The sequence below is a fragment of the Talpa europaea genome (assembly GCF_964194135.1).
Source record: "Talpa europaea genome assembly, chromosome: 10".
NCBI classification, from domain to species: Eukaryota; Metazoa; Chordata; class Mammalia; order Eulipotyphla; family Talpidae; genus Talpa; species Talpa europaea.
Window position 1 is genome coordinate 79,818,985 of NC_140077.1, and position 12,445 is coordinate 79,831,429.

At 38.6% G+C, this 12,445-nt stretch overlaps 1 protein-coding gene across 1 annotated transcript in view; it reads left to right on the forward strand.

Annotated features, from left to right (window-relative positions):
- The window catches only part of LOC311178813 (coagulation factor XIII B chain-like), a gene marked incomplete at both ends in the record, with an annotated part of 32,247 nt that extends 21,807 nt beyond the window's left edge, over positions 1–10,440 (forward strand). The window contains 4 exon segments of the mRNA XM_084245544.1: positions 745–958; positions 3,980–4,151; positions 4,864–4,966; positions 10,226–10,440. Of these exon segments, the coding sequence (XP_084101670.1) occupies positions 745–958; positions 3,980–4,151; positions 4,864–4,966; positions 10,226–10,440 (704 nt within the window).
- Between the last annotated feature and the right edge of the window lie 2,005 nt (positions 10,441–12,445).

The window sequence follows — 12,445 nt, forward strand, 5'->3', positions numbered from 1 at the left end:
CCATTTCTATTCTAGTAATTCAAATCTATAACATCTAACATAACATCTGATCCATTAGGCATTCAATAAATAGTTGAACAGAACTGAATGAATATGTGTGTTAATGTATTCTAGTTATATGATTCTTATTTCTATTAGCAAGTCTGGATCATTTAACCTATTTTAGAATACACTTCTTGGTCTGGGCCATCCAGAAGGTAAATAAGAACACAAGAAACCCCATTTTCTGAAATAAGTTGACATTTTGAAAACATCATTGTTTTCTTCATGGAAGAAAGTCAAAGACGTTTGTTGGGTAACCTAAACTTAAGTTGTTATTTTGTTTGTTTTGTTTTGTTTTATTTTAATATATAACGGTACGATTACAAATAACACATTCAATGCCTAGGATTTAAAATATCTGAATCAAATCTTGATATTCCTTAATAACTGTAAATTTAAAGGAAGAGCATCGTTAAACTCTTTGAATACCATCAGGTCATAAAATTGGACTCAGTTTTAAGAATAGATTTTTTCCTCCAGTTCCATAAAATATTAGTCATCAAACTATCAATCTAGTTTGTCTCATGGGCATTTTACTTGAAACTTTGGAGGAAGGAAAAAGGAAAAGATTATTAGCTACACTCAATGCTCTAAAATAGAACCTTTTTTGTTTGCTACTAATGCCTGGGAATCCTGAGTAGGAAGTGCAGCACTTGATGTTAGTGTTACGATGTGTCAAGAAAATTTTCTTTTTTCTTTCAGAGCCTTGCACATTATGTTTTGATGAAATGGAAAAGAATAATTTACTCTTGAAATGGAATTTTGACAATAGACCATCTAACTTCCATGGTGAGTATATTGAGTTTCGCTGTAGGAGAGATTCTTATATAGCTCAGACATCTACTATCGGATCTGAACTTAGAGTGCAATGTGACAGAGGGCAGTTAAAATACCCAAGATGTATTCAAAGACAAAGGTAAAAAGAGGCTTGTTGCTACAATTATTTTTCTGGTCAGATTCTTATTCAAAGGATTTATTATATTTTCAATTCCAGAACCCTTAGGTGCTACAACTCCTACGTTATAGGTCATTATAAAGGAAAGGGTTAATTTTCTTTAGTGTTTTTTAAGCCAGGCAAGTGCCTAGAAGTATGAATTCAATAAGCTTTCTGAGTTGTCCAAAGTCTAAGCATTACTTGCTATTTGATATTTGTGACATTTTGATAATTAATGAAATAAGAAAATTTATAAGGTTTTGAAATGACTTACTGAAGTGTTTTCTTTTCTTCAGATTGAAAATTAAATTCTCTTTGATAAACTGAAATAACCCTAATATTTTTTAGAAATATATTAAATTAATATAATGAAACAATGTAAATAATTTCATAGGATTGGAACTTTGAAACTTTTAAAGACAGTATAAAAAGAAAATTATAATTTATGTATGTTCAATTAAGAGTATTTAAAATACATATGCAGAAATACATGTATCATTTCGACTTTGTAAATGGTGAACTATATGAACTGCTTAAGGATAGATCTTTAGAAACTTGGAACACTCCAGAAAAAGTCATTAATAAGATGCACATTGGTGGGAAACCGTTTTATTATTTGTTGTGATAAAATAGGTAGAAAAATGTTATTTAAAGGTTTCAGTGCATTTTGGATTTCTCTTTTCTAAGAGGAGAAGAAGGAAATATTAATACAAAGTATAAAAGATAGCGTTAGTATAATATATGACATTGAATTTTTAAAAAGGAATTGGTTTTTTTTTGCCAAATATGGGTATTTGTTTAAACAATGACTAATTATATGAGATGCCAAAATACTAATATTGTAATAAACGCTTGAGTAGAAATGATGCTTATTTCACTTCTCTCCCTCTCTCGTCGTCTCCCCTCAAGGATGCTGTCTTTTCAGGAACCAGTAAGGCCATGAGAATGAATAACAGAAAGAAGAATAGTATTTCAATAAATCATGAAATCCTTTATAAAATCTAATTTTAGAAAAAAAAGAGTGAGGTAAAAACCTATAACTTTGCTGGAAGATTTCAGTCTAATTGTTTATGTTGAACATTTTTCTTTATTTTAAAATAAAAGCCAGAATATGTATTTCATTTCTAGTTTCAGTGATTTGACATGTAACTTACTGTATGTTCTCCTCCAGCTATAAAAATAATCTGTACGTTAAAATACTTGTTTCCTAATTTCCACTTACTGGACTACATTATCTTCACTTCATGCAAAAAATTCATGTTTGTCTTTATCATCTTTTATCAATAAAGGTCTCTGTTACTTCTAATTCAGTACAGATGTCAACCTTGGAAAATAAACACACAAGATAAACTGTACATTATATGAAAGAGTTCATTTAAGTAAAAATAGAAGATAGTACCCTTCATACTTATAAAATGTAGAGAACTTTAAAAAATGAACTGTAATATTAGCTGAAGGTTAGTGAGCAAATATTTCGTGAGGTAGTAATCTGTCCAGATGTTCAAATATTGCCCACAAATACAGTTTAAAAGTGCTAATTATTTAGGTTAAATAATTGTTGGGATCACGCAGATTATAAAATCTGAAATCAGTGAATACTGCAAACATTGAAAAATGGCATTATCATTGTTACCAAGGTAAGTGGGTGACTTCAAAGTGCCACAATGCCACTTTTCAGCTTGAAGCAGCAGTTATACTTTTAATCGCTATCACAGTTCATTCATAAGCAGTGTAATGACACTACCTAGGTACAGGGATACCTGTTAGGATTGGTCGTTGTTACTAGAATAGCATTTTTTTTTTCTATCTAGAAACTATTCAGTACATCTAACTCAAGATCTTATTTTTTCAGTATGATGACTTTCTTCAAATCTCCAAGTTATAATTATTTACTACGGGGTTATGAGATAACTTCTGTAAACGAAGTCACAAATTTTGGATTTAAATTTAAATTTGAGTCCGTGGATCAAATATTCACTCATCAAATGTTAAGCGTGCATGTTTTAGGGCTGTGCTTGAATACGTAGTTATTAATTAATTTTTTGTAGTAGTTTTCTACAGTGGATCCCATGAAATTGAAATCCGATTGAAATTAAATATTAATAGGAAAATATTGATCCTTTTCACTCAACCACTCAATGCATTAATGAGTGATACAGAGCAGCTGCTTTATCCCAGGAGAAGGGTATGCAGGATACAGATATGAATCAAATTCACTCCGTATTTAAAGGAAATCCCAAAGGAAGGAACTCCTTAGTTTAGTAGAAGAGAGAAAGTACTAGCAGTAGCCAACTCAAAGACCTAGGGGAACAAGCACAGGTCTGGGATGTTGAGTGTGTCAGGGCCTGTGATATTCCTGGTGGCCTGATGATGGCACGCTCTGTTTAACCCGGACAGCTGCTGCTTTGCTCAGCGTGGATGATTGTCCTGTGAGATTGAGTCCAGTATTGCTGCATATTCTGCTTTGTTTGTTGTGAAATCTGACTTTTATACGTGGAGGAGAAACGAAATAATTTTGTGAAAAACGCAGTTCATAAGCTGCCACCCTGGAAAGTGCCTGCACAAAGCAGAGCGGTGGCACAGCTGAGGCAGCGCTGAACTTTTTGGGGGTGTGTGGAGGAGGGAAGGGAGGGAGTGGAAAGCTTCCTAGAAATAGTAAGTCTGGGGTCTACCAGACCAGAGGAGACATTTCAAGTCGAAGGCACAACGCAGGCAACATCAGCTATTAAGCACAAACCGCACACTGCGTATTAAACTCACTTTTCGGGATAAGAGGAGAGGTGGGACTTGCCCTCGGGACTGTGGGGAGGGGGAGCAGCCGAGCGTCCTCCCGGGTCTCGCGAGGAGCCGGGCCGGCGCCCGAGGGGCGGCGGGGTGTCGAGCGGGGGAGCGGCCGTGGCGACGCGGCGATCGGGCCGCAGCCGCTGGGAGGTGAGCCCGGGGGAGGCGCGGCGGCGCGGCGGTCCCGGGGGAGGCGGCGTCCCCGCCGGTCCTGTCCCTCAGCCATTTCTGCCGGTCGCCGTTTCTCTGCTTCGGGGACGTGCGCCCGGGCGCCTCGCGGACGCTGGGGCTGGCCCTGGCCAACCCGAACGAGGAGGTGGCTGAGGTGAAGATCCGGCGCTTCCCGGCCCCCGACCGCGGCTTCAGCGTCTCGCGCCGCTTTCTCGTGCTGCAGGTGAGTCCGGGGCGGCGGGCGGGGCGCGGGCGGGGCGCGGGCGGGGCGCCGGCGCCGCCCTCAGGAGGTCGCTCCCTTGTCTCTGCTGAGGGGCGAGCGCGGCTGGGCGGGGCCTCAGGTCACCAGCCCCCTGGAGAATAAGTGTCTGTGCCGCCGCGCTGACTCCATCAGTCCTTGTCTTCTGTGTCATGAAGGGCCAGGGTAGGCGACCGCCGGCGTTTGGTGGCGCAGCAAGTACGCGCGCACCTGCAGGACAGAAGCGCTTTCAAGACCCCTGTTCAGTGGGGAAGCGTTTCACAGCCTTCGGGTGCTGCGACAGGCTCTTGCAGTTTTAAAGTAAAAGCATTAGAACGCTAACGCCTAGTTTTCAGATGGTCAGGAGTACTTCGGTTGGAGCAATTTTTTTTTTTTTTAATTGCTTCCTGTCAAGTCATCATAATATATGCACTTTCGTGTTCACAAGCATCAGGGAAACGACTCCCTCTGAAGCGCGTCAGGGTGATTCTGCTGCAAGATTTTGGGTTCTTTGTTTTTGCTAATGTTCGCAGCAGAAACCAAGACGCTTCTTCCTTGTGTTCGCCTGCATGTATGGGGTCAATGCACACATTAGCATGAGTGTTTTAATCCTTTGTTTTCTTTTCTGTCAGTCTCTATGGCGAACCTAATTTTATGCATGTGGTTTCAGTAACTTCCCCTGCAGTTTTTTCTGCAGTGCATTGACCAGAGTAGCATTCCCACCCCTGTCACCAAAAAGCTGAGAATTTGGGTTCTTATTGTGACTACTGTGGGTTTTCCACCGCGTAAAACCCCTGCACGTATGAAGATAGACCATGAGTTGAGGGCGTGTGAGCAGTTAGCCGAGTAACTGCTTCACAAGGTAGGGAGAAGCAGCTCTGGTTTGAGATCCATGAACTGGTGTGTAACCAATCTGCACAGCCACATTTCAGAACCTGCCTCACCCCTATAGTCTATGACTTGTTACTTTTTAGGGAAAGAGATGTTTGTTTGTTTTCTATCTACCTAACACTTACTTCCTTGATAGTTGGAACTAATGGGCTTGTGTGTGTGTGTATGTGTGTGTGTGTGTATTTATTTATTCAAATGTACTTTTTTATAGCAGTACAGGTTCCCTTTCCAATTAGTGTTTTTGTGTCCTTTTGTAAATTCCAAGAAGTGGAATTGCGGGATCATCTGGTAGATTCATTTTTAGTGTTTTGAGGAACCTCCACACAGCTTTCCACAGTCCCTGGATGAGTTTACATTCCCACCTGTGGTGTAAGAGGGTTCCTCCTTCTCCACATCCTCATGAGCATTTGTTCACAGTTTTTTTAAATATGGGCCATTCTCACTGGTCAAGGTGGTATCTTATTGTGGTTTTGATTTGCATTTCCCTGATGAATGGTAACACTGAACGTTTTTTCATATGCCTGCTCCCCATTTGTGTTTCTTCTTTGAGCAGCATCTTTTTATCTCTTCTGCCCATTTTTCCATTGGGTTGTTGTCTTTGTTTTTGTTGAGTTGTGTAAGCTCTTTGTAGATCTTTGATATCCCTTGTAAAGTGTGCAGATATTTTCTCCATTCAGTCTTTGTTTTGGTTACTGTCTCAGAAGTTTTTTAGTTTGAGCTAGTCCCTGTTTATCTTCTCCTCCATTTCCCTTGCTTCTGGAAAAGCAACCTCACAGATGTTTCTGAGGTTTATATCGTGGAGTGTTTTGTCTGTGTCCCTTTCTATATATTTTACGATTTCAGGTTTTACATTCTCTTTCCATTTTGTGTTGTTTTTTGTGTATGCTGTGAGAATGTAGTTTAGTTTCATTTCCACCATCATTTATTGAAGAGGCTTTCCTTGTTCCAGTGTATCTTCTTTCTTCCTTTGATATAGATGAGTTGACCACAATTGTGGTTTTACTTATGGACTTTCATTGGTCTGTGTGTTTGTTTGGTTCCAGTGCCATGCTGTTTTTATTATTATGACTTTGTCATAAAGTTTGAAATCTGGGCATGTAATACCAACATTCTTCCCTCTGTTATTCAGGAGAGCTATGGCTATTCAGTGTTCGTGTTTGTGATTCCACCTGAATTTCAGCAGTATACAGTCCATTTCTTTAAAGAATAACATTGAGATTTTTATTGGAATTGCATTTAATCTGAAAATTGTTTTTGATATGATGGCCAATTTGTTAATATTAATTCTTCTAATCCATGTGCTGGGAATATCTATTTCTTCGTGTCTCCTACTTCTTTTAACAGTGTTTTGAATTTTCCTTGTGTAGGTATTTCACTTTCTTTGTTAGGTTTATTCCCTGGTATTTAGTTTGGGGGAGTACATTTACAAATATGATGTTTTTTCTTAATTTCTTACTCCTTCTGATTATGTGCATTCATTTTGCAATCTGCTACTTTACTGATTTTTTCTAGTTCAGTAAATTTTTCTCCACATTTTTTAGGGTTCTCTCTCTATTATATTGTATCATCTACAAATAACGATAGTTTTACTTCTCCTTTTCCAGCTTGGATTCCTTTTATGTCTTTCTCTTGCCTAATTACTTTAGGTAGGACTTCAATATTACGTTGAAAAGCAGTGGTGAAAGTGAACTTCCTTGTCTTGTTCCAGATACTAATGGGACGTCTATTCATTTTTTCACCATTAAGAATATTAGGTCTCTGGCCTCCCCGGTGGCGCAGCGGTTGAGTGCTGGGTTGCGAAGCTGCCCGCAGCCTCTGCAGCTCTGGTTCGATCCCTGGCTGCTCCCCGGCCACCGGAGGAGGGTCCCGCATGGTGCACAGACCTCTCCTGTCGCCCTCTGCTCCCCTCAGCAGTGTACTTCAGTCCCTCTGCCTGCTCTGCTCTCCGCTCTGGCTCTGGTGAATTCTCTCACCCTCCCGCACTTCTGACTGTACCCAGTGCATGTATAAATAAATAAAATAAATAAATAAATAAAAAATCTTTAAAAAAAAAAAGAATATTAGGTCTCTGGTGAATACTTTCACCCTCCCGCGCATCAGGCCTCCGCCCCGGTTCTTGTCTGAATAAATAAATCGATCTTAAAAAAAAAGAATGCTATTAGCTGTGGGTTTGTCATATATGGCTTTTATTATGTTAAGATCTTTTCCTTTTATTCCACGTTTTTCAAGGGCCTTCATCATAAATTATGTTCATAAAATGCTTTCTCAGCATCTATTGATATGATCATGTGATTTTTCTTTTTCTTTTTGTTGATGTGGTGACTTATGTTAATTGGTATTTAAATGTTGAACCATTCTTGTGTTTCTAGACTAAACCCACTTGGTCATGATGTATAATACTTTTGGTGAGTTGTTGGATTTGTTTTGCTATGTTTTTTTTTTGTTTGTTTGTTTGCTAAGTTTTTTTTTTTTTAAAGATTTATTTATTTATTTATATAAGCATTGGGTACAGTCAGAAGTGCCAGAGGATGAGAGAATTTACCAGAGCCAAAGAGGGGAGCAGAACAGGCAGAAGGACCGAAGTGCACTGCTGAGGGGAGCAGTGGACTTGGCAGGAGAGGTCTGCGCTGCCAGTGGGACCCTCTCCAGCGGCCAGGGATCAAACTGTCGCTGCAGAGGCTGTGGGCAGCTGTTTTGCTAAGATTTTATGGAGAATTTTAGCATCTGTGTTCATAAGGGAGATTGGTTTGTAATTTTCTTCTTGTATGTTATCTTTAGTTTTGGTACCAGTGTAATATTGGTTTCATAAAATGTATTTGGTAGTATTCCTTCTTTCTTGATTCTTTGAAAGCATGTTTGTAGGATATGCATTAGTTCATCTTTGAACGTTTGGTAGAACTCACTTGTGAAACCATCTGATCCTGGGCCTTTGTTTTTTGGGAGGGTTTGATTGCTGTTTCAATTTCGCTGCTTCTAATCGGTTTAGCTCTTCTAGTTCTTCTTTGTTCAGCTTTGGGTGACTTTATAGTTCTCAGAATTTGTCCTTCTTATCTAGATTGTTGAACTTGTTTGTGTAAAAATATTCATAGTAATCTCTATCTTCTGTGTCTGCTGTGTCTGTTGTAATTTCTCCTCTTTTATTTGTGATCCTATTTGTGTGATTTTTTTCCTTCTTTGTGAGCCAAGCTAGAAGTTTATCTATTGTATTTTATTTTTTAAAGAACCAGCTTTTGGTTTCATTGATAATTTGAATTGTCTTTTTTATTTCTATTTCATTTCTGCTTTAACTTATATTATTTCCTTTCTTCTACTTTTTTTGTCGTTCTTTTTTTAGTTCTTGGAGGAGGAAGATTAGGTTCTTTCTTGATTCTTGATGTGGGCTGTTAGGCTATATACCTTCCTCTTACTACTGTTTTGTTGTATCCTATTTTTCCTGAAATGTATGTCTTCATTTGTCATTCATCTTAAGGTATTTTTAAATGTCTCTTTGATTTCCTCATTTACCCAGTGGTCTTTCAGTAGCCTGTTGTTTAGTCCTCATGTGGTAAGGGAGCTCCTTGCTTTCTTTTCATAGTCGATTTCCAGATTGATGCCTTTCTGATGAGGGAAGGTATGATTTCAGCCTTCATGCATTTTTTATTTTATCTTGTGCCCCAGTAACTGTTTGATCCTGGAGAATGATTCATATGTACTTGAGAAACTTTGTATTAGGGTTTTTGGGGTGTGAAATATCCTATAGATGTCTGTTAAGCCCATGTGATCTAGATCTTTACTTAGGGCTATGTGTTCTTGTTTATTTTTTGTCTAGTTGATCTGTCCATTGGTGAAAGCGGAGAGTTGAAGTCTCTTAACCACATATGTATTTACTCCAATGTCTGTTTTCATAGATGATGGTACTTTTCTAATATTTGGATGTTCCCTCACTTGGTGAGTATATATTGATGTGTGTTATGTCTTCCTGGTGTATTGTACCCTTGGCATAGTGCCCATCTGTGTCCCTTGTCACCTTTTTTAGCTTGAAGTCTATTTTATCAGATATAAGTATGGTTGCCCCTGCCTGCTTTTTGGGCTCATTTGCTTGTAGAATTGTTTTCCAACCCTTTACTTTCGATCTAAGTTTATCTTTAAAATTTAGGTGTGTTTCTGGGAGGCAGCAGAAGTTTGGATTCTGTTTTCTAATACCGCATGCTCTTTTATGTCTTTTACTGATGATTTTACTCTGCTAACATTTAGGGTGATTATTGATACATGGAAGTCAGCCTGTATTGCCATTTTCTTCACCATTTTGTGATTCAATTCAATTCCTTGTTCAGTTCTTCTTGTTTGTTCCTCTCTTGCTTTAGGTTTTTAGGCTTCGTATACTATTTCTCAGTGGGGGCTTCATGGTAGTGAATTTCTGAAGATTTTGTTTGAAAAGTTCCTTATTTTTAACTCAAATAGAAAGGAGACATTATAGGATTGGATATTCTCTTGCGTAGCATTTTCATCTTAGAATTTTTTAGAATAAATCATTCCATTTCTCCTCTTGGATTAGTCTTGGATTCTTGGAAGCTTTACTAATATGTGTCTTGCTGTAGATTTCCTTTCATGATGATAATTTCGCACCCTTCTAACTTCCTGTATGCCTATAATCATTCCCTGCTCAAGTTTGGGAAGTTCTCTACAATTACTTCCTTAAATAGTTTCCCCTCTTCCTTGCCTCTCTCTTCTCCTTTTGGAATTCCTGACTCTTCTATTTTCTTTCCTCATGGAGTCAGATAATTTTCAAAATGTTTCTTTATTCTTTGTGTCTCTCTTTCCTTTTCTTCCTTGTTTCTTTTCAGATCTGTGTCTTCGGGAGTATTGACTCACTCTTCCATGTATTCTATCCTGTTTATTTTCATGGCTTTTTTTTCTATAATTTTTTTAGCTCTTCCATTGATCTTTTACATCCTGCAGCTCCTTAATTTTCTTATTTAAAGTTTCAGTTTTTTCTTTTGTTCATTGATTATGTTTTTCAAAGTGTTCTTTTCCTTTTCTGTATTTTCTCACATATCTCTGATTTGTTTTTCTGGGTTTTGTTTGTGTTGTTTGAGTTCTTTGACTTTTTCAATTATGACAGTTTTTCCCTTGGCCACTTGTATTTTTCTTTCCTCCCATTGTTTATTTTCATTTTTGCTCTGCTATAGATGGAGCTTCTGTTGGCTGTGGAACTGCTTCTCCCTCTACTTCTGGGTGTTCACAATGGCTTACCGTGAATTATAAAGTGCAAATGGGGCTGTTGGGTGGAACCTCTGTTTACCTTACCTGGCCATGGGTTGTCCAGGTGAGTGTCTGGGATGCTGGTGCCTATCAGTGTCTCTCTGGGCAAGCTGATGGCGGGATGTCCTGGGTGGTCGTGTGACCTGTGACAACTTTGTTGTACTCTGTCTCAGGACTGGGTTTCACCAGACTGTGTGGGTTTTTGGCAGGGATGTTTTGGGAAGTCACAGGGGCCTGAGTAGGCAGGCGCTGGTGGAGTTCGCAGAAGTTGGCAAGACCTCTGTTGTTCTGGGTAGGGCTTGTTATCTTTTGCTGGAGATTATGAGGTGTCCTGGCACTCTGGCTCCTCCCCAAGTTGCATCCCAACTCTCACTTGACCAATCTGGGGCTGGCAGAGTCCCGCGGAAGGTTGCGGGTGTTCTTGTTTTTTTAGACCAGCCAGCTATTTATGATATTATATGGTTTCTCCTTCAAAACAAAATTTGTGTTTTTCACTGGAAAAATAATAGACACAGTTTTCTTTTCATGTTAGGGTTTTGCATTTGACAAATTCTGCCAGGCTGTGGGATGTTGGTGTTGAAGTCTGAACTTTGAAGTCAGACTGCCTGGATTTGAATTTTTAGCTGTATGATGTTGGCAAAATACATAAAGTTTATTGGGTATTGATTATTTCATCTGTAAAACGTACATCTAAATTATGGTACCTGCTTCCTAATGATGTGAAGATAAATGAGTTAAATAAGATACCTAAAACTATGCTTGGAATGTAAGATGTACTTTGAAAAATTATCAGTAATGATAATGTGGGTGATAATGTGGATGATAATGTGGATGATAATGATAATGTGGTCATCTTAACATTTCTTTTTGAAAAAAGTCTTCAAAATACAAGGTCAGTATATTTACAGTAGAATTACTGTGCAGATTATTTTTTTGTGCACAAAATGCTGTACAAATGTTAAAGAAGTAAAATATGCAAGTAACGTTGAGTCAGACAACTTATATAAAGTGATGTGGAAACTATCTGTTCTTGCTTTCATGTACATTGAATATTTTCTTTTTTTTTTTTTAAGATTTATTTATTTATTTATACAAGCACTGGGTACAGTCAGAAGCATGGGAGGGTGAGAGAATTCACTAGAGCCAGAGCAGGGAGCAGAGCAGGCAGAAGGATCGAATTACATTGCTGAGGGGTGCAGCAGGCTGCAGGAGAGGTCTGCTTGCCATGTGGGACCCTCCTCTGGTGGCCGGGGAGCAGCCGGGATCAAACCCACGCTGCAGAGGCTGCGGGCAGTTTCGCAACCCAGCGCTCAATCGCTGTGCCACCAGGGAGGCCCTGAATATTTTCTTTTTTTAATTTTTTTTTTTTTAAATTTATACAAGCACTGGGTACAGTCAGAAGTGCAGGAGGGTGAGAGAAATCACCAGAGACAGAGCGGACAACAGAATAGGCAGACTGATGAAATACACTGCTGAGGGGACCAGCGGGGGCAGGAGAGGTGTGAGTGCCATGTGGGACCCTTGCTGGCACCTGGGGATGGAACTAGTACTGCAGAGGCTGCGGGCAGCTTTGCAGCCCAGCACTCAAAGGTTGTGCCACCGGGGAGGCCCTATTTTTAATTTTTTGAGTAATCTCCATACAGTTTTCCATAATGGCTTACCTAATTTCTTTTTATGAATATTTCAGTTACACTGTGTGGTGATAGGCATCTTGTAGAAGACTTTAATGTTTTTTATATTAATGTATTAAGAAATAAACCAAAGTAATACCTATTTACATCTTATAACTAACAAAGGTATGGTTTAGTTTGGTTTTTACATACTTGTGAGCTAATATTATTTTGAATAAGGATACAAGAATATTTTTATCATTTCATCTGAAATAGTCTCAGAAAGTCTCAGAAATTATAAAGAAAACTTTGAGTAAATCAGGAGAGTGATGGATGGAAAAAGCAGGCACTAAAGGAATTGAATTTCTGCCCACTAGTATTTTCAGAATAGGACACATATTTTGGTTTACCAAGTTTTAATGTAATAATTGAAAGAAGCACTTCATTGATTTCTCAGATTATAATTGCATATCCATGTTACATTTAATACAAATTCTGGTTTATTAAAGAAAATGAATCAAACAATCCTTGAAACAA